The 27,719-nt window shown below is 42.5% G+C and overlaps 4 protein-coding genes across 4 annotated transcripts in view; 3 read left to right on the top strand and 1 right to left on the bottom strand.

The window, feature by feature from the left end:
* LOC108717222 (chloride intracellular channel protein 5) overlaps nt 1-1,585 on the bottom strand; it is an 83,673-nt gene extending 82,088 nt beyond the window's left edge. Inside the window, exons 1-2 of the mRNA XM_018264077.2 lie at nt 1,331-1,585; nt 752-1,162 (exon numbers count right to left, since the gene is read on the bottom strand). Of these exons, the coding sequence (XP_018119566.1) occupies nt 752-1,162; nt 1,331-1,381 (462 nt within the window). The 5' untranslated portion in view covers nt 1,382-1,585. The remainder of the gene's footprint in view (nt 1-751; nt 1,163-1,330) is intronic.
* Nucleotides 1,586-13,878: 12,293 nt separating this feature from the next.
* Nucleotides 13,879-15,238, top strand: LOC121393856 (palmitoyltransferase ZDHHC2-like). Its single transcript, XM_041563591.1, has one exon. The coding sequence runs from the start codon at nt 14,177-14,179 to the stop codon at nt 15,152-15,154; it is 978 nt and encodes a 325-aa protein (XP_041419525.1). The 5' UTR covers nt 13,879-14,176; the 3' UTR covers nt 15,155-15,238.
* Nucleotides 15,239-17,067: 1,829 nt separating this feature from the next.
* Nucleotides 17,068-18,523, top strand: LOC121393954 (palmitoyltransferase ZDHHC20-A-like). The gene has a single exon (XM_041563812.1). The coding sequence runs from the start codon at nt 17,795-17,797 to the stop codon at nt 18,521-18,523; it is 729 nt and encodes a 242-aa protein (XP_041419746.1). The 5' UTR covers nt 17,068-17,794.
* An 8,459-nt stretch (nt 18,524-26,982) lies between these two features.
* trim69.1.L (tripartite motif-containing 69, gene 1 L homeolog) overlaps nt 26,983-27,719 on the top strand; it is a 28,514-nt gene continuing 27,777 nt past the window's right edge. The window contains exon 1 of the mRNA XM_018264076.2: nt 26,983-27,493. Within this exon, the coding sequence (XP_018119565.1) occupies nt 27,301-27,493 (193 nt within the window). The 5' untranslated portion in view covers nt 26,983-27,300. The remainder of the gene's footprint in view (nt 27,494-27,719) is intronic.

The following is a 27,719-nucleotide window of genomic DNA, read 5'->3' as shown; positions in this document are numbered from 1 at the left end:
TAAATGGGGATTATTTGAATAAAATGGAGTCGATGGGAGACTGTAATTCGTAGCTTTCTGTATAACAGGTTTCCAGATAACGGATCCCGTGCCTGTATTAAAAATATATGCAAACACAAAATCAATTTCTGTCCACTTTGGAACTGCATGCAAGTTGCTGCACACAATATTTAGATGGATGCCCATAATGATGATCAGTGTCATAGGGGAAATAGCAAGGAGCCATTCATATCATAGAGTCATAGCAAGGGGCCCAGACAAAAGCAGCAGGAATAGGGGCAGCAGTGGGACCCCATACAGGTAAAGACATAAGTTGGTAACAAAGGGGCAAGATATAATGAAAGTAGTCTAGTTAGAGGAGCTTTAAATTTGGTCTTCAATGGCTGATTCTGAAACAGGGTTTTCTTGAAATGTTTTTGATTTCTGCGTCACCCCATATTCTCTATTTGCAAGACAATTTATATTTACAGGCAGCAAAATAAAATTGTTAGTGGAAGGGACGACGGTCCAGATCTATATGAAATGCTGGGTGTGTATAGCACTGCTGAGTGCAAGCAACACAATGCGACAGTGGTATAATAACAAGACATATACACAATTTTACTACTTCTGTGCCTAGTCCTAATAATACTCTACATGCAGTGCAAAACATCTATTCAATAATATTAAGATCAATATACATAATCTTGAATGTCCTTCATTTCTCTCTTATTAGTAATGTCTATACCTGCTTTGCCTTTGTGCAACTCACCTTGATATAGATGGCTATGTCTGGTTCTTCTGTTCCATTGTCAACTGGATCCTCATATTGCGTGTTATTGTTGAGGTGTCCAGAAGGGTCTAGCAGGCGAGTGTGGATCCCCTGGGGAGGTATGTACTCACGGGGAGATGGAGGGTTGGAAGATTGGCTGGAATAGTTGCTGAATGGAGATTTTAGTGTGTTGGGAGATGTTGGAGTGTTAGAATAGACAGGGGACGGTAAGTCATCATTTAACTGCATTTGGCCAAGAGGTAGTGGTGGTCTTGTGTTCAAACCGTTTTCCTTCACTCCATCTTCTTCTTCTGCCCCAAGTTGAGAGGATGGTGTTGTTGATGTTCCGCTTCGCGGCGTTTCTGGACTTATGTCCATACTATCTGGACTGCTAGGACCGGAGCAGATAGCCTCATTTGGACTGCAGTAGATAGTCTCACTATGATCGGAGTAGATAGCCTCATTAGGAATGCAGTAGATAGTCTCACTAGGACTGGAGTCGATAGTCTCACTAAGATTGGAGTCGATAGTCTCACTAGGACTGGAGTCAATAGTCTCACTGGGACTGGAGTAGATGGCCTCACTAATCCATTCTTTGGGTAATGTGCTTTCATAAATCGACTCCTCCATGGCTGGCACCAGGTGTAAGTGGAAAGTCAGAGGCAGCGAGTGAGGATACCTGTGGCAGAAGAGAATGTAGGTGCTTGCTGCAAGGAGACAGTATAACAGGCCACCTATGTGATAGAACCCAAACTTGTTCTACAAAGGTCTCCCAGAGTTTCCTTGGTTATCTATTCTGTGAGCAGAGGGAATAATAATTCACCAGCCGTGCCTACAGCCGGAGAGATGAGTGGGGAGAAAGGGCAGCAAGCAGAGCTGATGCAGACTATGCCCAGGGGAGGGGAATTCTACAAGGAGGTGTGGGGCTGTCAATGACGCTTTGCTTAAGGATCTGTGCAGCTCTCATACACTAATCCAGCATTACTGAACCTATCCATACCTGTTTGTCCCTCATACAGCTCAGTGTACTGCAGCAGCAAGACAGGCACAGATATTTGAACCAGGAGTGCTTCTTTATGATACATTATAGAGCTTCCTCTATAAAGGGCAAGTTCGCCTAGAAATAGACTTTTAGCAGAGTTACCTGGAGGAGACTTTTATTTAAAGGGGATCTGTCGCTATTGTAATATTATGCTAAACTGTAGAGAATGCTTCTATGGCAAATTTTTTGTTTTTTCCAACTCTTTGAGATAAACATGTGATTTTCCTCAACCTAATATTGTATCTTATACAGTCAACTCAGCCATACTGTGTGCCAGTATTGCTGGCTATGTGATTTTATATTTGCAGATCACCAAAGGAGAGGTACCCTCACTCCCTCCCCCTCGGCTCCATGGGCACTTTAGCATTTTTATATATACAGTAGCCCCCTTCCCCCTTTAAGCCACCCACTTTATTAAAACAAATTGACACATTTAACGTCAGATTTTTAGAATGTGTTTGTCTGCTCTGAGCTAATGTCATTTTCTCTATGTGGTGAAAGCACTCAGTGCAGGTCAATAGTAGCATTGGTCACTATCACCTGTTCAAATCCCTGCTCCCACGATGCAAATTGTAACAGGCAGAAAGGAAAATCTGTATCTTTGAATCTCAAAGGCTCTGAATGATAGCCTAATAAGGGGTCCATTTACTAACAATGAAATTTCAGGGGGTTTTCGTATTTTTTTTTTTTTAAAAAAAAAGCTCTAAAAATTCAAAATTTATTGTGTTAAAACCATGAAAAACCTCTAAAACAAAATTTTTCCAAGTCGAGGTTCTGTAGAAGTCAATGGGAGCTGCACTGATCCTATTGGATCGTTTTTAATCAATTCAGACTTTTAGTGGTGTTCCAATTTTGTTTCGCTAGGCGTTGTCCGAAACACTTCTAGAGGTTTCAGAGGCATTTTTTTGTCTGATTTTCTAATAAATGTCACGACATTCATAGTTTTTAGAGAAAGTGAAGTTGTAGTTTCAAAACCCACTAAAATCCGACCTTCAATAAATAGGCCTCCATGTGTGTTGGGGGCAGCAAAACAGCAGCAAAACAGAAACAAATAAACTGATAAATATATTAACTTCAAGGTAAAAATAATAAAAATGACGACATATTTCAGGAACAGTAGTCAATTTTTTTATAGCAACAGTTCCCCTTTAATGAGGATTTGAATGATTTCTTCTGCTGCAAGTGGAATTTTTAGCCAGTCTATCCTTACTATCAGCATTGCACTTAACAACGAGAAAGCGCATTAAATAGCAGTTAGTTAAAGGTCAAAAGAGAATGAAAATCAGTAGGGGTGGGGGTGCCTATTTGTCAGAAAGTGATTATAATAGTTGACCTTGTTCCCAACCCTCTTAGCTGAAAAAATGCACCAAAATACTCAAAAGCAAAATAGCCCTCACAGGCCGGCTGCCACCCCTACCCCCAGCACATGTTATTATCTCAGCTCTGCTGATGTCCCTGCAACTCCGCTCCAGGTGTCCTGTAGGAACCCAGAAATGTAGATGCCACCCCTAAAAATGTTCCAGTTAAAGCCAATAACAATTATACAACAATACATATGTACCTTTCATTTGAATGGGAATTAGGGTTGCCATCACTTCTTAAAGTTTTTACCGGCGGGTGGGGGGCGGGAAACAAAAGGGGCGTTCTTTGACACACAGGGGTCGGGGCCACATTGCGCGATGGCCAGAAGGCCGAAAAAAAGGTAAGTTCTAAGCAAATTGAGGGCGGACCAAAGGCTTTTTTTTAAGGGTATTACAAATTTACTGGCAACTACACTTGTAATACCGGCCCCGGCAGGTGTTTTACCAGCTAGGCCAGTAAAATACCAGCCAGGTGGCAACCCTAATGGGAATTGTCTTGCAGTTACTAGCATCAGGGGCAGGTTTCCTGTTCAAAAGAAGGTTTCTCTGATTACAACTGGGGTTATCAAAATGTCCTATGTGCCACCAGCCTTGGAGTTGAATTAGTCCAATCTTGTTAACGTATCTGGAAACGTTCCAATGCCAATGCAACAGGAATGTGAACATTCAGATACAAACAGATATTTATTTATTTATTTTTAGTCTGTGTGATAATAAAAATAGTTGGAAAATGTTGTGTTCCAGGACGATAGCCACCTCATTTGGTGCAGTATTAGATTAGATATTATTGCAGAGAGGTAAAATGGAATATGAAAGCACTTCTTCATAGAGATGATAAAACAAATCTCCATAGCTCATTGTTTGACTACAATGAGTGCTCCACATGTCCTGGTTGCCCTATTCTACTGCACAGGTTGCCAGGCTGAAAAAACTTTAGTCATGTAGACCAAACCCAAAATTCATGTTTTTTTGTCAACTCTAACTTTGTCAAGGGGAAGTCCCTTGACAAAGGCCGTTGTGCTGAAACGTTGGGGCCCTTCTCATTTTTTGGCAGGTGTAGCCGCTCCTTGTTTTCCTTTTTCTACCTTGTACAGGTATGGGATCCATTATCCAGAAACCTGTTATCCAGAATGCTCCGAATTACGGAAAGGCTGCCCATAGACTTCATTATAATTAAGTAATCCAAATTTTTGAACATTATTACCTTTTTCCCTGTATTAATAAAACAATACATTGTACTTGATCCCAACTAAGTTATAATTAATCCTTATTGGAAGCAAAACCAGCCTATTGGGATTATTTAATGTTTCCATGATTTTCTAGTAGACTTAAGGTACAAAGATCCAAATTACCGAAAGATCCGCTATTCTGAATATCCCAGGTCCCGAGCATTCTGTATAACAGGTGCCATACCTGTATATACAATTGGGTGGTATGTATATGTGTTTGATGTTATGTTTACTGATGTTTTTTCTGATATAACGTTGTAATTGCCACATTACTTTATATAAAGATTTTAAAAAATTGTGATACCACCCTTGTCTGAAAATAAGTTTTTTGGAGTATTGTACATATTGTATTGAGCAGTGATCCCCAACCAGTAGCTTGTAAGCAACATGTTGCTCTCCAACCCCTTGGATGTTGCTCTCAGTGTCCTCAAAGCAGGTGATTATTTTTTAATTCCAGGCTTGGAGGCAAGTTTTGGTTGTATAAAACCAAGTGCACTGCCAAACAGCGCCTCAATGTAGGTTGACAATCCACATACGGGCTGCCAAATGGCCAATCACATCACTTATTTTGCACCCCAAGAACATTTTTCATGCTAGTGTTGCTCCCCAACCCCTTTTACTTCTGAATGTTGCTCACAGGTTCAAAAGGTTGGGGATCCCTGGTATAGAGGGTAAAAATCAGCCAGATATCTATTGTGCAGGGTCGAAACCCAATTGGGTGAGGAATGGACCTGTACTTTCATTTGGTCCTCTTCTGATGGGTCTCTGTAGGCTTGCAGTATGATTTCATTGTTGGCCCAGGCAGAAAATAATCTAATCAGCCCAATTTTAATAATCTAAATAATCTAATCAAACCAATCTTTGACCAATCTTTGAGCTGAGCTTTAGTAAACATGCATAACATAAGCTCCAGTCCAGGACAGAGCTACAATGAACCCATTAATTTGTGTTCATTGTAACACCTATTACTATTCTCTGTTCAATATGGTTTTGCGTTGCTTAAAATACACTATATGGTTTACATCTGTGTTCCAATTCATCGCACAGGGGTTCAGTTGAGATGATTCTCAGCAAACTCCTTCTGAAATTGTTGTAGGATGCACAGCATTGTCAGGAACAGCTATGTCAGCAATACAGGTTGTGGCTTAAATGGTCAATTCCAATAGTGAGATGGACATATTGGTTGGTTACCATGAGCAGAACAGTTTTGTTTCCACGGGACCAGAACAGCAAGTAAAATCCACAGCGAAAGATAAGCTAGAAAGGTGGAGGATTCAACAAAAATATGTACAAATATGTATGTAGGACTGTGAGCCATGTTTAGACAATGGCAGCTAGCGAAGTAGCCAGCCTTGGAAGCAACTTGGCATTTGCAGGTATCATAAAATAACAACTCTACCCTGATGGGGCTGACTAGGAAAAATGGAGTATTTGACAAAGGAACTGCTAGCCTTTTTTGGAGAAAATATAACAAAAATTGGAATGGAAACTCTTGAACTGCTCTATACCTTGACTTTCGTGACTTTTTTTTAGTGTATTAATATGTTTAAGTGTCATTTAACATTTCATGATAACAATCTTTACACACAAAACCTCTCATGGACCTTGGAACCACATCATGTTTAATTATTGCTATTATGGGACATCGGACTAAGCATACAACTCCCTGTTGTAATCGTGCCAATGCTCCTGACCTTGAATATTGCTTCAAAATAATAAACTGGTTAAATAGTAATAGCCTCAAGCAGCTCAGCCTTAGCAAACACCGAAGCCTCTATTATTAGTAATATTATATAGGAAAATATTACACATAATCATGTTTAAATTTAGTAAGGGAAACCAGTTAATCAGGTTTATAATGACTACACATTATGGGAATTTCACAACTGACATATGTTTTTTAAATTCAGACATTCCAAAATGAGTCCAGAGGTAGACTGACAGATTCAACAGAATAACTGCCACTAACTGGGGTGCAAATTACTCACTAACCCCAATAAACATACCTGTATCCATTATCTGTGATTGATTGTCTCATAAACATAGCTATGTGTGCCCATTCCTGCTTAAAAAAGCATCCATACCTTTATTAAAGGAACAGTACCACCAAAAAAGTGTTTTAAAGTAATTGAAATATAATTTAGTGTTGCCTTGCACTGCTAAAAGTTGTGTGTATCACAAACACTGATATAGTTTATATAATAAGCTGCTGTGTAGCCATGGGGGCAGCCACAGGCCCAGATTTGTGGCTACAAAGCAGCTTATTTATTTGGGCGCCCAAGACAGAAATCCGGGCCTGGGCAGCCATTCAAGCTGGAATAACGGAGAAAAGGCATAGGTTACATAGCAGATAATTGATAAGCTGTATAGAATACAATGGTATTTTATTCCACTTGGTATCTGCTATGTAACCTTTTCTCCTTTGAATGGCTGTCCTCTGGCTACACAGCAGCTTATTTATATAAACTACAATAGTCTTTCTGAAGAAAACCCACCTATTTTACAAGTGAAGCGCAACTTTACTTTATACTTTCTTTACTTTAATACACTTAAATTTTTTGATGTTCTTGTTCCTTTAATAGTACTTACAAACAATTCCTCACTGCCACCTCTCATGGTCGGGTATTCCATAGTCTTAAGGTGGCAACAGACAAATTTTCGTACGATATTCGGTGCGTGTATGGTGAGAAAAGAGCCGACCGATATCGGCGGAAAACTAGGATATCGGTCGGTTTGCCGATCGGGCTGGACGGAAAATTTTGATTGGGTGCCTTTGAAGAAACCCAAACATAGGCCATTGTTTGTGCTGAATCACCAAATACAGGTAGAATTCTATTGTTTCTACCTGCATATCTGACAATTCAGCTCTACACGTGTGTATTGAAACAAACAATCTTTCTTGGAAACATCTTTTCCAAGAAAGATCATAATTGTTACGTCAATGGTCACCTTTACAGTCTAACAGCAAAGCATCTTTTCAGCATCGACGCTAATCGCCGTGCCGCGAGCGTCATGACATCATCATTTGGTGCGGAATTTGAATTTTGCTGCCCAATTCCCTTTAAAATGCCAATTCTCAATTTTGACAGTGCCCAAGCTGGCTTCTGTTTACAGATCCTGCCGAAGCATTTCTACTATTTGGAATATCCTGGTTTTTTTACTCCTGCCTGTATTTGACTCCGATTCTAGCCGCCTGCCTCGACTCTTATTGCCTGTTTCCTGACTACGTCTTGCCTAATCCTTGCTGGTACCTCAATTACAGACTTATACTATTTCACGCACTTACTCCTTGTTGGTTCCACAGCAGAAAGCCCGGAGCCCCAAAAGGGGGTTGGTGAACACCGGGATCCACAGGGGTCTCCTGTGCATCTGAGTGTACCCACTGCTTCTAATGTTCCTAATAGATGAGTACGTTGCAGGTTTATTGATAAACAATATTTTGTTTTTGGATCTTTGCCATAAAAATGTGCCTGCAATATTTTACTTTAGGGTATATACATGCCACATAGTTTGGTAATCCTATCTTTATTGGGTAAATGGCCCCTGGCATTCATATATAGAATGCTTTGTTTATTTGGATCTAAGGACATCAATTTGGTAGCTTTCTGGGGTAAACTTAGGGGCACATTTACTTAGCTCGAGTGAAGGATTAGAAGGAAAAAAACTTAGAATTTCTAATGTTTTTTTGGCTACTTCGACCATCGAATTGGCTACTTCGGCCTTCGACTATGACTTTGAATCGAACGACTATGACTTTGAATCGAACGATTTGAACTAAAAATCGTTCGACTATTCGATAGCCAAAGTACTGTCACTGTCTCTTAAAAAAAAACTTCGACCACCTACTTCGCCACCTAAAACATACCGAGGTACAATCTTAGCCTATGGGGAAATTTTTGGCGAAAACGGGTCAAATTCGCCCACCTCACTAATTAACAGTTTTGCTCAGTTCCATTTTTCTGGTTGTACTCGACCTATACTGACAGCAACACTGGTGTAAAGACGGCTAGGAAACAATGAGTAATCTGATTGACTTTTTGGGTGAAGCAGATTGACTTTTTGGGACTTTTTGGGTGAAGCAGATTTAGCTAAAGTGTCTTTAAAAGGTTCAACTTGTGTACTTGTTGTAGCCTAACTTTCCAAGTTACTATTTTACTAATGGGAGGATCTCAGGTCCCTCAATATCAATCACCTTTGCGCAGGGCCGCCATTAGAAATCACGATAAAACTTTCAGGGGCCCCGCCCACCCCAGCCCACAAGCCCCACCCCAGATCCTGCCCACTCCACACCATAGTTAAAAGACCACACAGACATCAGCGCTAAAAAAGGTAACCCCCCCTGCACACACAAGTTATAAAAAGCTATTGATGGTCAGGGTCCCCTTACAAGTTAAAAAAAAACTATGGCACCAGAGCCCACCATAAAAGTTTTTTTTTTAATAATTGCTGACCATAGCCCCCCTACAAGTTAAAAAAAATAATTGGTGACCAGGGCTCCTTATAAGTTGAAAAAAAAAAAAAAACATTGGTGCCAGGACCCCCCCTTACAAGTTAAAAGAAATTGGGGCCCCAAAGAATATTTTTTTTAAAAAACATTGGTGGCAGGGGCCTATAGATTATTTAAAAAATACACTGGTGGCCAGGGGATTAAAAAAATAAAAAAACACACATTGGTGTTCAGTAGAATTGAACTTGTGGCTTCAGAACTTCGCCTCCTTTAGTGACTTCGGGTCTTTTCCCTGATTCAGGACTTCAAGTTCGGCTGTTTTCGTGACTTCAGGTTTTTTCGCGGCTTCGGGACTTCGCGTGTTTGGCACTTCTGCATTTCGTCTGTTCGGGACTTCAGGAGAGGCGGCAGGGCTTCGCCACTGTCAAGGGGGGCCCGGCTATTTCGAAATAGTGCAGCATGGCCGGGCCCTCCTTCAGGCCCGGGCCTGGTACAGCAGTTCCCCCTGTGCCCCCCTAATGGCCTTTGCGATACAACATGGTTCACTGTCAAAGCTGCAGTTGCCTGCAGGCCCAGACTAGCAATCCGTTGGTTTTGGCAATGCCAGAGGGGCTGCTGTAAGATGCCATAGTCACTATTTCGTGAGCTGGTTGGGGGCCTCTGTGTACTTGAAATGCTAGGGCCTATTTTGAATCCCAGTCCGGGCCTAGTTGCCTGTTCCTGCGAGCCTGTCCCAACAGATTTAACCCCCAGTTTCAGATCCACTTGACTCAGCTCCTGCCCCTTATGTTCCTTTCAGCAGAATTACACATGATCCCAACTGTCACTTCTCTTGGTCTTTGTAGTAGTCTGTCTGTCGACATCTTAACGCTGAGTACTTTTTATGACACATCTGGGATTTAGACAACAGCACCCCCTTTGGGTGGGGGGAGGACATTTTCAATGGTAGGTATATAATATATAATCAAACTGGCCAAAAGGATGAAAAAGAATAAAGGAGAACAAGCCTGTTTCACTTAGGAGCAATGAAGCCAGGTGATGTCCCGTCAGAAAACAATCTTAAGTCAATATTCAAACTGCTTCTTGGTGACTAAACCTGATGCCCTTCGCTGACTCCTGTGTAACATATAACCTGCTAACTAAGCTATTTGAAGCCTGTGCTGGCTCATCATTTCTCTCACTATCAACAGAAATACATTGATTAATATGTGAAGACACTCAGTTAATATATAAGACATTGACACACTTAAGTGAGTCAGTTTCTCACCTGGTCTGGTTTCAGAAGTTTTGCCCATGCTCATTTTTAGGAGAGAATTGTGTGAAACTAAAAGGTTACTAAAGGTGGCCATAGACCTTACAATTACGGTCTTTCCTGGAAAAAATCTTTCCAGGAAAGATTGTTTGTTTCAATACACACGTGTAGAGCTGAATCGTCAGATATACAGGGAGAAACAATAAAATTGTACCTGTATTTGACGATTCAGCACTAACAATGGCTGATGTTCAGGCGCCAGATTAAAATTTTTCACCTGGGCCGACTGATATCCAAGTCTTCTGCCGATATTGGTCGGCTCTTCTCCCACCATACACAAGATGAATATCGTAAGGAAATTTGTTATGTACAATATCTGTGCGTCTATGGCCACCTTTACAACCACATATGCAGTGTGCAAAGTGAAATTTCAGGCACAACGGCCATGGTTTTTTTACCCAGAATGCAGAATTTTCCCCAAAATTGTAATGGCGGACATTAGGGGGGAGTTGCAGCTGATGCAATTGCGCCAGATGCATCAAAATTTTGATGAATCGCCCACAAGCTCCACTGACAATTTCAGTAGTGCTTGGATCATTCTTACTAAAATGACATTGGTGCCCATTGCCATTACTAGAGGTGCTCCTGCAAAAAAATATCTGTGCGGAGGCCTGGAGCACTGCAAGCCTCAACCTCCCTCCCGCCCATCCACTCCCCGCACCACCGACCCACTCTCCGGCCCCTTGTAGACAGTGCACCTGTAAGCAACAGGGAATAATTGGGACAGCTCCAGGGCTGTACCCACACTTCACCTGAACTAAAGCTTCATCCCTAACTGGTGAAGTATTCACCATAAAGGCTGCTTCCTTCTGACTCCTAGTTGGGGCCCTTTCTAGCTTTTCTTTAACTATATGGTACACCTAGTGCACCCTATAACATATACTCTCCTACCACTAGCTAATCACCTGTCCTTCCAGGGCTTCCCTCGTACAGCAGGTGTTCTTCACCGGACCACGCCCACCTACAAACTGACACATCCCCTCTAATAGCCAGGTAAAAATTACATTAATTAACTATACAATTATCAGGACCCTACTGTCCTCTTGTGGCCAAACCCCTACAGTACAATTTCCCAACAATTATAATTTTAAACCTTCAAGACACACATGCATAAAATAGAGAGTTCACATTTGCATTCTTATACACTTAAGTTTCCACGTTACACAATCTATACCCACCTTACACTCTGCCAACCCCGTGCCCACCACACTCCGCCCCCATCCCATATCGGAGTCTCTTGGCCGCCATCATCCTCCTTCCCTGGGCAAAAGTGAAGCTGTTGGGGATGGGGATGTTCCACATAACTTTAGAAGAAGCATTCCCTGTGGTCCAGGCCCCCGCAGGGTCTGCTTCCTCTATAGTTACACCACTGTCTGTTCCGGATTCTTTAGGTGCAAGTCTGTTGTGCGCAGGGACGCAACACACAGTGGGAACCCTAGAGTTACCTTCACTGTGGTGGTAGTTCTAGGGTTCCTCTGCATAAACAGAATTGCTTGTGATCTGGAAAAGAAGCAGGGAGACACACTGGCACCAAGCAAAACTACTCGGAGGTGCAACGAGCATCTTTGGAAGAAGTACCTTTAATGAATGGCACCAATGTGCGCAACAGATTTTTGCATGACCGCAACTGCACTTATAAATGAGTCAACTGCAACAGTGGTAGAAGACGCACCAGAAACTATAATGAACGCAGGACCACAAAACTCAAAAAGGATAATTGGGTATTAGATCAAAAATACAAAATGCATAACCCATAAAAACATAAAGAGTCTTCATCATGGTCAAAACAACATAAAATCTCCTTTTTGAGTTTTGAATGTGCGTCCCCAGTTCATTATAGCATAATCACAGAGATCACACTGTCAGGCCCGGATTTGTGGAAAGGCCACCTAGACCCGGGCCTAGGGTGGCAGGATTTTAGGGGGGCAGCATGCTGCCCAACCACACCCACATTGGTTCAAAAACACTGGGGATGTGCAGGAGATACAATCTCCATGAACATTTGCACGAATAAAGGGGAGGGTAGAGGGGCGATAAACGGCAGTGGGCCTAGGGGCATCCGCTATGTAGATCCGGCCCTGTTTCTATCCCTCTTAAGGACTGGAGTCCAAAACTGCCCCCCATACTCCAGATGAGGCCTTACCAGGGACCTATAAAGAGGCATAATTATGTTTTCATCCCTTGAGTTAATGCCCTTTTTTATACAAGACAGAACTTTATTTGCTTTAGTAGCCACAGCATGACACTGCCCAGAATTAGACAACTTGTTATCTACAACAACCCCTAGATCCTTCTCATTTAAGGAAACTCTGAACCACGAAGAGGAACATTACTCCCTCCATAAACTAAGGGTCACTTTAGTGGCCAAACTTTAAGGGACTGCACAATAAAAAAGGGGAAACTATATTTACCAGTCCCCTACACTAGCACAAATAAAGCATGGGAACACTGGGAATCTAGCCCCTCTAACACTCCTTGGTGGAGCCCAAGACTGGTCTAAATAGCCCTGAAAGTAACTGTCCCTCCTAGAGAGACCTATAACAGGAGATGGCTCGCCACTTGCTAAATCCTTCACTAGGTTGAGGTTACACTCTTGACTCCCTTGCCCTGTGGGAGTCTCTGGCAAAAAGCACTTAGAACCACATGGCTTCCCAATATATATATATATATATATATATATATATATATATATATATATATATTAGCACACTGCCACTTTGTGGCTAAACCAGGGAACTCTAAAGGTCACAAGCTGAACCAGGAAGAGGAACATTACTCCCTCCATAAACTAAGGGGCACTTTAGAGGCCAAACTTTAAGGGACTGCACAATAAAAAAGGGGAAACTATTTATCAGTCCCCTACACTAGCACACATAAAGCACACCCTTTCTAGCAATAGTATTAGCAGAATGAAAATGCACAAAGTTATTAACCATTCTGACACTCGAAACATACAAAAACAAAAAGTTAACAAACATATATCTGGGTCTCATAGAATGACAAATGTATCTGTTCCTTTTGCCTTGCTAAGCTTTCTTATCTCTTTTCACTCTCCTAATTAATCCTGTTAATGAGCTCAGTATCCTGCAATGGTGGAAATAAAGGGTTTGGAGATTCTGTATATACAACCCATCTGTATTTGTACATGGGCTGCCATCTTGTGCACACAATATACACTGGAAAATCAAATGAAACTTGTTAGAAATAATTTATGAATATAGAGCAAATTCCTAATTTCAGTGCATAATATTCTACAAGGACAAACTATCCCAATGAGGAATGTGTGATAAGGCAGTGTGACAGGGTCCGTACAATAGGGGCAATGGGATGTGATAGTAGGACAAATGGGATTTTGGGGTACTGGTCAGAGTGGGGGACACTGGTGTGGTTGGGTAATGAGTGAATGACAAGGCCAAACTGTTACCATAATTCTGTCCACTTCCTATAGATTTGGGCTGCCATAACTGTAAGCTCTGTGGTACATCAGCAGTTCATAGATTCCCTGTGCCTGTATCCCCAGCCTGTTACTAAGGGACATTCAGTAGGAAATAAGGAAGAAATGAGAAGAAATCAGTAAATAGCACCCAATGATCTCTTTATTGGGCAAAATTCTTTGAACTTTCCAGTCACTGTTATTCTGCCAAAATAATTAGTAATGATCATTAAATCTGTAACACTGTTGGCAGGTTAAATATATGGAAATGTGAGTTGCACTGCAGGAATGGTGGGAGTGGCATGTTAGTTGGTTTCTATGGTTACATTGTTTACCCTAAGGTACATGAAAAGTTGTTGATCTGCAGATCATTTTCATCTGGCTTCCTATTGGCTAAGAATACAGAGAGCATTGTGATGTCATAAAGAGGAGAATACAGAGTGCATTGTGATGTCATAAAGAGGAGAGTTGTTTACTGATGTTACTCGCTTACTTGCTTTGTCATAAGACCTACGAGCGCTGGTGGTGAAACATCAGAGACTCAGTCTTATCGATTTTTGAATTTTTTCTTACTTTTTATCGTTATTTCAAAACTATCATTATGTCAAAAGAAGAGAAAGATACTAAGATAACAATTAATGAAACAGAAGAAGAAAATGACTATTCTGGCGAGAGGAAGGCCGGCCGGGTCCTGCCTATATTCATCATTGGACTCCTTGCTACCTGCTATTATATATTTGTGGTGGAGCTGTGCATATTCACTGTACAGTTATTAGAGGCAAAGGTGACTTTCCTGGTGATTTTCCACCTTTTGTTCCTCCTGTGCGTGTGGTGTTATCTCCGGACTGTTATGACGCCTCCCGCTGTCCCTCCTGAAAAATTCCGCCCATCGGAGTCTGACAAGCAGCTGTACCTGAGTGATGAGAGGCCACAAGTGCTGCAGGAGATCCTCATTCGTGCGGCTAAAGACTTGCCTATTTATACTAAGGATCCAAAAGGAGATGTTCGGTACTGTGCCACATGCCAAATGTTAAAGCCAGACAGATGCCACCATTGCCCAGTGTGTAACGTCTGTATACTGAAACTGGATCATCACTGCGTATTTCTAAACAACTGTGTGGGATTCTCCAACTACAAGTTCTTCCTCCTGTGCCTGACGTATGCAATGCTATTGTGCATATTCACTAGCGCAGTGTCGCTTCATTTCTCCATACTATTCTGGACTCATCAGCTGCCCAACAGCCCATCCAAAGTCCCCATCATTGTGCTGTTCTGCCTGACCACAATCTTCTCTATAATCCTATTTCTATTTTGCCTTGGTCAGTCTGAACTGGCTTTAACAAATGTAACTTCTAGAGAGGAAAATGATAACATAGCTGATGACACAACTGAGGAGAATAATCCCTATAACTTGGGCTTCAGCAAGAATCTGAGAGAAGTGTTTGGCAATGAAAAGAAATACTGGTTCCTCCCAATCTTCAGCAGCTTAGGAGATGGCTTCTCATTCCCAATGGGTGAGGCCACAGAAGACATAGAGAAAAATGCTGCTTTTGCCAAACCCCCAAATGAGGGAATATAGGGTTATGGAAGATAACTTATAATACAAGTTGACCAGGGACTGGTGCGATTGCCAATTTGGAGTCAGGAAGGAATTCCCCCTCCCCCCCAGAATATAATATTGTTTTATTATTATTATTATTGTAATAAAAGTTTTATTGCTTTAATAAAAGTACATTATATGTAACTGTATCATGTCAGTGTTTTTCTTTTAATATACCCAGGCACTAGAAGTGTGCAATAGGTCATTTAGTAGTTTTGAGAAAGGGCAATGACATTTCTAAACTGGAAAAATTGAGCCTGGGAGTTGTCTCTGGTATAAAGAGTGGCATTTACTGCCCTGTTCACCCCAAATTATGTAAAATATGTCTCCTTGACTTTCATGCCACAACCACTTCTGGCTGGATGGGACATGTAGTCTTGAAGGCTTAGGTTTCAGGTTGGGTTGGTTATTGTTTAAGGGATGCACATCTGACTTGTCTGGCAGCTCTGCTAAGAAACCAATACTATTCTCACTAGTGATGTGAGGGTATACCTGCGGGTCCGGCAGGGTTCGGGCAGGGTTCAGGCAGGGTTCAGGCAGGGTGCTGCATCAAATCTTTGGGTCGACCTAACAATTCCGGCTCCTCCATTTATAGATTTCTGCCGGCTCTGCCCCTTTAGTTACGTCACTGCGAGCGGGTGCCGGTTATTAAAAGGAGGAGCCGAGCTGGGTTGGGTGAGGGTGGGTTAGAGTTGGGTGTAGGTCCAAAAGATCTGGACCCGCACATCACTAATTCTCACCTGTTGTTGGCCTAGAATTCTACTACAGAGTTTATACTAATGGGTTAACTCATAGGGACAAGCTGTCACTCACAGATTTATATAATAATCTGTTTATTCCTCTTGCTATAGACAAAGCTCTTCCATTTGGGCAAATAACTGTAATTCAGGAGTCATGGATTGCCGTATCTGCTTGGAGATATGACTGTTCCACTGTAGTCACCACCATCCAGTCCGTCCGAAATGCCAAACACAAAGGTGCATTTCTGGCCTTTTTAAGTACAAGCCAAGCAAAATTCCCACCCCAAATGTAATCAAAGGCCAAAAAACTCATGCCAAGGGGCTCAGTGTTGTCAGTCTTGTGCCCTACAGGGTTGTGTTACTTCCAGTGGAATTCTGTATAACTGAGATCTCCAACCTCATACCCAGGAGTCTCATCCAGTTGTAGAAGGTCTCGGAGAGCAAAATTCCTTGGGCTAAACAAGGGCTATGCTTGCAGTAAACTGGTGCCTTTGTGCCTCCAAGCAAGCAATTAAATATAAGCCCTGCCTTTGAGGCCGCTGAGAGCAACATCAAAGTGGGTGGCAAGAAACATCTGCCAAACCACTGCTTGGGGCTCACTGGTGTATAGTCCCCAAATAATCTCTCCAACACTTACAGTAACACATTGTCCCTAAGGTTTTAGAGAGTTTTTCCTACTAAAGTTCATGTGAAGTTAAAAATTGGTTATATATAAAAAATCTCTTCACTTAAATTAAATGACATGTTCACAGAGAGTACAATTTGTAATCGGTCTTTATTTTTTTTTTTTTTTATTACTAAGCCTTCTGTTTAGAGGCCAAACTTTAAGGGACTGCACAATAAAAAAGGGGAAACTATTTATCAGTCCCCTACACTAGCACACATAAAGCACACCCTTTCTAGCAATAGTATTAGCAGAATGAAAATGCACAAAGTTATTAACCATTCTGACACTCGAAACATACAAAAACAACCCATCTGTATTTGTACATGGGCTGCCATCTTGTGCACACAATATACACTGGAAAATCAAATGAAACTTGTTAGAAATAATTTATGAATATAGAGCAAATTCCTAATTTCAGTGCATAATATTCTACAAGGACAAACTATCCCAATGAGGAATGCGTGATAAGGCAGTGTGACAGGGTCCGTACAATAGGGGCAATGGGATGTGATAGTAGGACAAATGGGATTTTGGGGTACTGGTCAGAGTGGGGGACACTGGTGTGGTTGGGTAATGAGTGAATGACAAGGTCAAACTGTTACCATAATTCTGTCCACTTCCTATAGATTTGGGCTGCCATAACTGTAAGCTCTGTGGTACATCAGCAGTTCATAGATTCCCTGTGCCTGTATCCCCAGCCTGTTACTAAGGGACATTCAGTAGGAAATAAGGAAGAAATGAGAAGAAATCAGTAAATAGCACCCAATGATCTCTTTATTGGGCAAAATTCTTTGAACTTTCCAGTCACTGTTATTCTGCCAAAATAATTAGTAATGATCATTAAATCTGTAACACTGTTGGCAGGTTAAATATATGGAAATGTGAGTTGCACTGCAGGAATGGTGGGAGTGGCATGTCAGTTGGTTTCTATGGTTACATTGTTTACCCTAAGGTACATGAAAAGTTGTTGATCTGCAGATCATTTTCATCTGGCTTCCTATTGGCTAAGAATACAGAGAGCATTGTGATGTCATAAAGAGGAGAATACAGAGTGCATTGTGAAGTCATAAAGAGGAGAGTTGTTTACTGATGTTACTCGCTTACTTGCTTTGTCATAAGACCTACGAGCGCTGGTGGTGAAACATCAGAGACTCAGTCTTATAGATTTTTGAATTTTTTCTTACTTTTTATCGTTATTTCAAAACTATCATTATGTCAAAAGAAGAGAAAGATACTAAGATAACAATTAATGAAACAGAAGAAGAAAATGACTATTCTGGCGAGAGGAAGGCCGGCCGGGTCCTGCCTATATTCATCATTGGACTCCTTGCTACCTGCTATTATATATTTGTGGTGGAGCTGTGCATATTCACTGTACAGTTATTAGAGGCAAAGGTGACTTTCCTGGTGATTTTCCACCTTTTGTTCCTCCTGTGCGTGTGGTGCTATCTCCGGACTGTTATGACGCCTCCCGCTGTCCCTCCTGAAAAATTCCGCCCATCGGAGTCTGACAAGCAGCTGTACCTGAGTGATGAGAGGCCACAAGTGCTGCAGGAGATCCTCATTCGTGCGGCTAAAGACTTGCCTATTTATACTAAGGATCCAAAAGGAGATGTTCGGTACTGTGCCACATGCCAAGTGTTAAAGCCAGACAGGTGCCACCATTGCCCAGTGTGTAACGTCTGTATACTGAAACTGGATCATCACTGCGTATTTCTAAACAACTGTGTGGGATTCTCCAACTACAAGTTCTTCCTCCTGTGCCTGACGTATGCAATGCTATTGTGCATATTCACTAGTGCAGTGTCGCTTCATTTCTCCATACTATTCTGGACTCATCAGCTGCCCAAACAGCCCATCCAAAGTCCCCATCATTGTGCTGTTCTGCCTGACCACAATCTTCTCTATAATCCTATTTCTATTTTGCCTTGGTCAGTCTGAACTGGCTTTAACAAATGTAACTTCTAGAGAGGAAAATGATAACATAGCTGATGACACAACTGAGGAGAATAATCCCTATAACTTGGGCTTCAGCAAGAATCTGAGAGAAGTGTTTGGCAATGAAAAGAAATACTGGTTCCTCCCAATCTTCAGCAGTTTAGGAGATGGCTTCTCATTCCTAATGGGTGAGGCCACAGAAGACATAGAGAAAAATGCTGCTTTTGCCAAACCCCCAAATGAGGGAATATAGGGTTATGGAAGATAACTTATAATACAAGTTGACCAGGGACTGGTGCGATTGCCAATTTGGAGTCAGGAAGGAATTCCCCCTCCCCCCCAGAATATGATATTGTTTTATTATTATTATTATAATAAAAGTTTTATTGCTTTAATAAAAGTACATTATATGTAACTGTATCATGTCAGTGTTTTTCTTTTAATATACCCAGGCACTAGAAGTGTGCAATAGGTCATTTAGTAGTTTTGAGAAAGGGCAATGACATTTCTAAACTGGAAAAATTGAGCCTGGGAGTTGTCTCTGGTATAAAGAGTGGCATTTACTGCCCTGTTCACCCCAAATTATGTAAAATATGTCTCCTTGACTTTCATGCCACAACCACTTCTGGCTGGATGGGACATGTAGTCTTGAAGGCTTAGGTTTCAGGTTGGGTTGGTTATTGTTTAAGGGATGCACATCTGACTTGTCTGGCAGCTCTGCTAAGAAACCAATACTATTCTCACTAGTGATGTGAGGGTATACCTGCGGGTCCGGTAGGGTTCGGGCAGGGTTCAGGCAGGGTGCTGCATCAAATCTTTGGGTCGACCTAACAATTCCGGCTCCTCCATTTATAGATTTCTGCCTGCTCTGCCCCTTTAGTTACGTCACTGCGAGCGGGTGCCGGTTATTATCACTTTGCTTCAACAAGGCTGTATTTGGGAATATTAATGGAGATATGACTGTTCCACTGTAGTCACCACCATCCAGTCTGTCCGAAATGCCAAACACAAAGGTGCATTTCTGGCCTTTTTAAGTACAAGCCAAGCAAAATTCCCACCCCAAATGTAATCAAAGGCCAAAAAACTCATGCCAAGGGGCTCAGTGTTGTCAGTCTTGTGCCCTACAGGGTTGTGTTACTTCCAGTGGAATTCTGTATAACTGAGGTCTCCAACCTCATACCCAGGAGTCTCATCCAGTTGTAGAAGGTCTCGGAGAGCAAAACTCCTTGGGCTAAACAAGGGCTATGCTTGCAGTAAACTGGTGCCTTTGTGCCTCCAAGCAAGCAATTAAATACAAGCCCTGCCTTTGAGGCCGCTGAGAGCAACATCAAAGTGGGTGGCAAGAAACATCTGCCAAACCACTGCTTGGGGCTCACTGGTGTATAGTCCCCAAATAATCTCTCCAACACTTACAGTAACACATTGTCCCTAAGGTTTTAGAGGGTTTTTCCTACTAAAGTTCATGTGAAGTTAAAAATTGGTTATATATAAAAAATCTCTTCACTTAAATTAAATGACATGTTCACAGAGAGTACAATTTGTAATCGGTCTTTATTTTTATTTTTTAATTATCAAGCCTTCTGTTCAGCAGATCTTCAGTTTAGAATTTCAGAAGCTGTCTGGTTGCCAGGATGAAATTTACCATAGCAACCAAGCAGGGGTTTGAATGAGAGACTGGAAAATGAATAGGAGAGGGTCTGAATAGAAAGATAAGCAATAAAAAGTAAAAATAACATTCAATTGTAGCCTCTCAGAGCAACAGGTTTTTGGCAGGGTCAGTGACCCCCATTTGAATGCTGAAAAAGTCAGAAGAGGAAAGCAAATGATTCAAAACAATGATCAATGTTCAAGGGCTGAATTATATTAAAATAAAGACTTCATACAAAGAAAAATCTATGTAGATCCATGAGCAGACAGTGTGGGTAGGGGCAATACAATTCCCTTGGAGGTCTATATCTGGTTTGCAGGCCTCCAGTTGGATAGTTCTGATGTAGAACATCGAAACCGAAGGGGGTAGAGTGGGTTGACCATTATCATTAGATGATTTCTGATAACTGTTTTAGATGTATTTGGTAGGTGGGAATTTTTGGATTGCAAGTTTAACTTGAGCAGACAGCTCTCCTCGTGCTTAGTGTCCCACATGGGGTTTTCCTTAGGTTCCTTTAACAAGGGGAGCTGAATGGTACAGCTCATTAACAGCTGCATGGAGGCTTCTGCTGTAGGACATCCCGATCCTGAGTATTAGATGTGCAGCACGGGGCCAAGCCAAAGAGAGAGAGAGAGAGAGATCTATATAGTTGTATGAGAGTGGTTAAAGGGATCCTGTCATCGGAAAACATGTTTTTTTTTCTAAACACATCAGTTAATAGTGCTACTCCAGCAGAATTCTGCGCTGAAATCCATTTCTCAAAAGAGCAAACAGATTTTTTTATATTCAATTTTGAAATCTGACATGGGGCTAGAAATTTTGTCAATTTCCCAGCTGCCCCCAGTCATGTGACTTGTGCCTGCACTTAAGGAGAGAAATGCTTTCTGGCAGGCTGCTGTTTTTCCTTCTGAATGTAACTGAATGTGTCTCAGTGAGACATGGGTTTTTACTATTGAGTGTTGTTCTTAGATCTACCAGGCAGCTGTTATCTTGTGTTAGGGAGCTGTTATCTGGTTACCTTCCCATTGTTCTTTTGTTTGGCTACTGGGGTGGAAAAGGGAGGGGGTGATATCACTCCAACTTGCAGTACAGCAGTAAAGAGTGATTGAAGCTTATAGGTGGCCATACACGGGCCGATAAAAGCTGCTGACAGACCAAGTCGGCAGCTTATTGGCCCGTGTATGGGGGCCCCCGACGGGCTTCCCCGATCGATATCTGGCCGAAAGTCGGCCAGATATCGATCGGATGGGGTTAAAAATCCAGTCGGATCGCGGCCGCATCTGTTCGTTGATGCGGTCCCGTGATCCGACCGCCCGTTTGGCGAACGCTAGGATCCGATCGTTGGGCCCTAGGGCCCACGATCGGATCAGCCCGATATTGCCCACCTCAAGGTGGGCATATCGGAGGGAGATCCGCTCGTTTGGCGACATCGCCAAACGAGCGGATCTATCCGTGTATGGCCACCTTATCAGAGCACAAGTCACATGACTTGGGGCAGCTGGGAAATTGACAATATGTCTAGCCCCATGTCAGATTTCAAAATTGAATATAAAAAAATCGGTTTGCGCTTTTGAGAAATGGATTTCAGCATACAATTCTGCTGGAGCAGCACTATTAACTGATTCATTTTGGAAAAAAAAAATTTTCTCATGACAGTATCCCTTTAACACCATAAACTTGTTCATTATGTGACCAGCCACTCATGAATTTTTTTAAGAATTTGGATCACAATTGTGGAACTTTACAGTTTATGAGCAAATACACTGACTCCTACAATCTTGAGTCCCTTCCTTCATAGTGAGCTCAAATTGTCAGCTGCCAAGTCTGCCCGGTGTTGGCAAAGAAGACGGGAAATACCAGCATGGTTGATCTGTGCTCATATTGGCATGGGTTAGGCACAGGCTTTTCATTGGCTCCTGGAGTGTTTATCTAAGGACCACTAAATGTAATCAGTCTGCCACACTAGAGTTATCTGGAGCCTCACTCTAATTAGCATCTCCTCTAGAATCCTAGTATCTGTGCATGAAATATCATTAGAAATTCCCTAAAATAACAAATTAATTGTCACTGTGAAGAAGACAACTTTAGAACTCTGTTTAGTTCAAACTAGAAAGCATTTTACAATCCAGTGAAAGCTTGGCACATTAGGCACTGACTATTCCTGGTCTCCCATAATTATTCCCTTGGGGAGAGGCCATGGCTGGGGATAAAAGTCTGAGGAATAGTCATCAAGGTATCTGTACATTATCCAAAGTAAAACAGATGAGTTACAAATCCAGGGTTTAAGGGGATACTGTCATGGGAAAAAATGTTTTTTTCAAAACGCATCAGTTAGTCCTGCTCCAGCAGAATTCTGCACTGAAATCGGTTTCTCATAGTTACATAGTTAGTTACATAGTTAAATTGGGTTGAAAAAAGACAAAGTCCATCAAGTTCAACCCCTCCAAATGAAAACCCAGTATCCATACACTCACCCCTCTCTACTGTCACATAAATTCTATATACCCATACCTATACTAACTATAGAGTTAAGTATCACAATAGCCTTTGATATTATGTCTGTCCAAAAAAATCATCCAAGTCCCTCTTATAGTCATTAACTGAATCAGCATCACAACATCACCCGGCAGTGCATTCCCCAACCTCACTGTCCTGACTGTGAAGAACCCCCTACGTTGCTCCAAATTGAATTTCTTTTCTTCTAGTCTGAGGCCTCTGGTATTGTGATCCACTTTATGGGTAAAAAGGTCCCCTGCTATTTGTCTATAATGTCCTCTAATGTACTTGTAAAGTGTAATCATGTCCCCTCGCAAGCGCCTTTTTTCCAGAGAAAACAACCCTATCCTTGACAGTCTCCCCTCATAATTTAACTCTTCCCTCCCTCTAACCAGTTTAGTTGCACTTAGTCTCTGCACTCTCTCCAGCTCATTTCTACACTGAGCCAATGTTTTTCAAAATATCATTAATACATTAAATCCAGGATTTGGTTTGGGATTTGGGCAAATACCAGCACTTTATCACACATACAGATTCAGCCAAACTATCACCATTCTGCCAAACTGAATGCCAACCCTTAGAACATCTTGAAAACCAACTGTGGCAATTTTTGGTCCACAGGGACCATAAAAGTTTTTAAGCTTTTTTTTAAAGATCTAATTTGAATCAGGGTTAAAATTGGGTTCGGTATTACTACAGGACGATTTGGTATTTGGGTGTGTGCCTTCTAACTCATTTTAGTTATGGACTGACCTGTAAAAAACAACTATTTTAACAGTCTCCATCCCGCTGTGATTGCAGCTCAGTGCTTAAATGCTGCCAGGGAAAACCAATTCTTCACCATCCATGCGATCAATGATGGGCAGCAATTTTCACCTGTGCGGTACATTAGGCATTTTTTTTCTGTAATCTGTGACCCTGACAACTAGATAGTATTTGAAATTGAAGCAAGAAAAAGGCAGAATGGACAGGCTAAGGCTATGGCCTGGCTGATTTCAGCCCCTACCACGAGTCTTCATTCACTTCTGGGGACCATTGTGTCGGCTCAATACCGATCCTGGTAGGGGCTGAAATCGGTCTGTGGAATTTAGTAGGCTAATTTTGCCCATGTCTGGCCCTAGTCTATAAATCAAGGGCCACAAATAAAAGACTAATTATATATCTCCAAACAAGGCCTCATTTACAAAAGGGCCTGGCAAGGGGGGAAACATTGCACTTTGCACCTTTTGCCCACAGGCGTCTGTGTACTTCAGAATGTTGCACAAGGAGCTGTGCTTCTCCTATGAATACAGCACTGCTTGTGTTGATCAGCAAACTATACGTAAGGTGTGGGATGGAGGAGGTACGTGGGGTTCCCTGGAGGCTCCTACCTTGGACATCTGACTGATACGTTAAGCACTGAAAATAGGGCTTGGAAAACCTCTGCAACCAATCGGTATCTAGGAAATATGTCTGATACTGGGTACATTAGTAATAGTTATTGCCATAAGACTGCACCTGCACCCCCATATCTGGGAAAGGGGGACAATATAAGAGACTGAGAAAAGAACTGGAGGAGGGCCCCCTGATCGCTGCCCCAGCAGGACCCAAAGCCCCACCCCAGATCCTGCCCACACCACAATAAAAAAGCCACATATTCATCTGAGCTAAAACAGTAAAAACATCCCCCCAACAAGTTATAAACATTAGTGGTCAGGGGTTTAAACAAAAAACGTTGGTCTCCAGTCTCCTCGTCTTTGGCTCGATTCGTCAGCTATGGGTCCAATCGGCGGTGGCGGCTTTTGATTCTTCGTGACGTAAGGGAGGCCTGGCAAATCCAGGAAGTGTTGAACCGGCAGGCCTGCCTTCAAGCTTCAAAAATCGCCGGGCCAGGTACAGCTGTACCCCCCTGATGGCGGCCCTGCCCACGGCCATCTGAGATTGTGTGCCACAATAAGAAGGTACGCACTGGTGGGGCGGAGGGTTGTTGCGGCTGGGAGCCCTGGGAAGGTATGCAGGCCCCTGATGCGCCAGCCTTGTTAGACCTAGAAACCCCCAGTCTAATACTGGACAAAATGTACCTGCCTGAGGTAGAGGGAGATGACCAGTAATATTGTAGGATGGGGCAATGGTGTGGGGCAATGGTATGGGGCAGAGAAAGGGTGAATCAGGGCAAGAGGGGGGAAGTATAAATTTGTAATACCAACCCCAGCCCTAGCTGGTGATTTACTAGCGAGGTGGTGAAATACAGAGTCTGTACTCTTCAGAACTCTGTACCTGTTAAGGTTGCCACCTTTTCTAAAAAATGTTACCAGGTGACAACAAAAGGGGGCAGGAGTGTGATGCAAACGGGTGGATTGATGATGAAATGAGCAGAGTGATGACACAACAGACACAGGTCAATTTATAGAGAGGAAAAGAGGGATGGGGAAAGAGAAAAGGTAAATTTGGGGTGTATCAGGAACTTCAATGGGTAGTAAAATGACAGCTGGGTGTCAATTCTGGCACCATTTCAATATGACGTTAGACTGAGTAACATAACAGGCAGGCCCTGATTGGCAATCTGTCAGTTCGGGCAAATGCCTGAGGGGCCGCTTTGTATTTTGTTCAAGTGGGCCGCTGCAGCGTCTCTACCACACTATTGACTCGCCCCTTCACTGACACTCAGCTCGCAAAGACTGATTCCTACAACAAGCGTGACGTGCGCCCTCTGCAGCACAGGAGGTGAAGTTGCAGACTGAAGCTGACCCAAGTCGCCCAGGCAGGGAGGGAGGTACGTGTCTGGCAGTTGCACAGAGAAGGCAGCAAGGCACGTAACAACAGAGGAGGCAGACCCCGCGGCCTTGGAGCGGGGAACAGGGGACCCCAGGGGGCTCTATTTTGAAAAGCTCGGGAGACGTATAGGAGACTATATATAGGGTTGCCACCTGGCCGGTATTTTACCAGCCTGGCCGGTAAAAATGATGGTTGATCCCAATGTTATTAATAGGGAAAAAAGATAAATATATAGGAAGGCCGGTATTTTTTTCCAGAAAAGGTGGCAACCCTAACTAGTATACAGGGGTTCCATGTGTTGGGGCAAGTGGCAGCGCAGATACTCTGGGTACGCACAGCGACCCTACAACAACGGACTCATCCGTTGGCACATGCGCAGCCCAGCCTTTCCTGTATCAGTGCGAGCAAGCTCAGCCCAGCCTCATCTTCCTCCACCCCGATTTCCTACAAACAGCTAAGTCACTGCTTTCTTTTTATAAAAAAAAAAACTTTACTTGTTTCTCACAATTACATTACACGAAAAACACGCTTCTCAGGTTTTGCTTCGAGTAGACGTGTACCGAGCAAACTGGGGATGTTTGATATACATTCTGCCATGCAGGCACTATTTTATAACACTAACCCTTCTTAGCTTGTTTAGCGAATACAATAAAGGTGCAAATCATGCAGGCGTTTAGCTCACTATTATTCGTCTCAATGTGGCCTCTCAGATGTGACATGTTTTTGGGAACCTTTTGAGATTAGGAGAAAGGAGGTTCCAATTTAAAGTGCAGAAAGTGATTTTTACAGTGAGATGTGATATATATAACTCTGAGTATCACTCATGTATTATAAGGGATAATGTACCCCCCTACTGTAAATGATAAGGATATTAGAAGTCACTGAGGGGTTATGTGACCATATAAAGGCACAAGGCTGCAGGCTGAGTTATACAGGGAACTCTTGAGTATCACTCATGTATTATAAGGGATACTGTACCCCCTACTGTAAATGATAAGGATATTAGACGTCACTGAGGGGTTGTTCTGTGACCATATAAAGGCACAGGGCTGCAGGCTGAGTTATACAGGGAACTCTGAGTATCACTCATGTATTATAAGGGATAATGTACCCCCTACTGTAAATGATAAGGATATTAGAAGTCACTGAGGGGTTGTTCTGTGACCATATAAGGGCACAAGGCTGCAGGCTGAGTTATACAGGGAACTCTGAGTACCAAAAGACATAGGAGGCACACACTTATTATTATTAAATTGCTACAGTAATTATACACCATCAGAATTCAGAACAAAAAAAAATCACTGTTGCTAAATCGACAAAATCCAACAAATCCGCTGTTTCAGTATCAATAAAAGTGTTTCGTGACAAAGGGAACGGCTATCACTTGTTCCCTCTCTGTCTGACTCTTTGAAGCCACGCGCAGCCTTTGCTCTGACGTTTGAAAGCCTCTGGAAAGCCCCGCCCATAACTTTAACAAAGGCCAGTCGGTCAAGGTTCTAATAAACCGGAAGTGAACGGAACCTAGGCGGGCTCATTCCTGTCACATGTGCTTTTTCATCCAATGAATGAGGGGCGGTGCTACAGTCCACGCCTCCCCCGTTGTGCAGTGACCCTGTGTGGTCTTTCTGTTGGGGTTCTTTGTCCGGCAGGTGTTCGGTACAGACTCTCTGTCAGCTCGTATTGGAAATATTCCTATTGTTGTAAACACTTACCCCTAGTGATACTACAACTCCGCTGTCTACTGGCTCCCCACTCAATCGCCTGCTCCGTACCAAAGCTTCCCTCTCTGGGTCCATCGCTGAACTCCCGCAGTCTGTGGATTAGGCTGCAGTATCTGCCCAGAGACAGGTGTTGCCGTCGTTTAGAGCTCACGTGACTAACTATGGCTGCTTCGACTTCTAACGAGGCCGAGAAGAAAGAGGACATGGTGTGTGAGGAGGCGGACAGCAACCAAGAGGATAGCGCGGCGGGAGATGAGGAGGAAGGGCCGGGCAGTGGGCAGAATAAGGCGGAGGAAAATGAAGTGGTGACCGTGGGAAGCACCTACCCGTGTAAGAAAGCCGACGGCTCTCTCCGTAAGTATTAGTCTCTGTGTCTCTGTGCCACTATTTATACACGAAATCATCTCTGTGTCACTATTTATACATGAAATCATCTCTGTGTCACTATTTATACATGAAATCATCTCTGTGTCACTATTTATACATGAAATCATCTCTGTGTCACTATTTATACATGAAATCATCTCTGTGCCACTATTTATACATGAAATCATCTCTGTGTCACTATTTATACATGAAA

Source organism: Xenopus laevis, chromosome 5L, assembly GCF_017654675.1.
Source record: "Xenopus laevis strain J_2021 chromosome 5L, Xenopus_laevis_v10.1, whole genome shotgun sequence".
Classification (NCBI taxonomy): Eukaryota; Metazoa; Chordata; class Amphibia; order Anura; family Pipidae; genus Xenopus; species Xenopus laevis.
This window is presented reverse-complemented; position numbering and strand designations above follow the sequence as displayed.

Bases quoted from the DNA above. Each gene is read 5' to 3' on its own strand.
- LOC121393856 (XM_041563591.1), top strand. From the start codon at position 14,177: ATGTCAAAAGAAGAGAAAGATACTAAGATAACAATTAATGAAACAGAA.
- LOC121393954 (XM_041563812.1), top strand. From the start codon at position 17,795: ATGTCAAAAGAAGAGAAAGATACTAAGATAACAATTAATGAAACAGAA.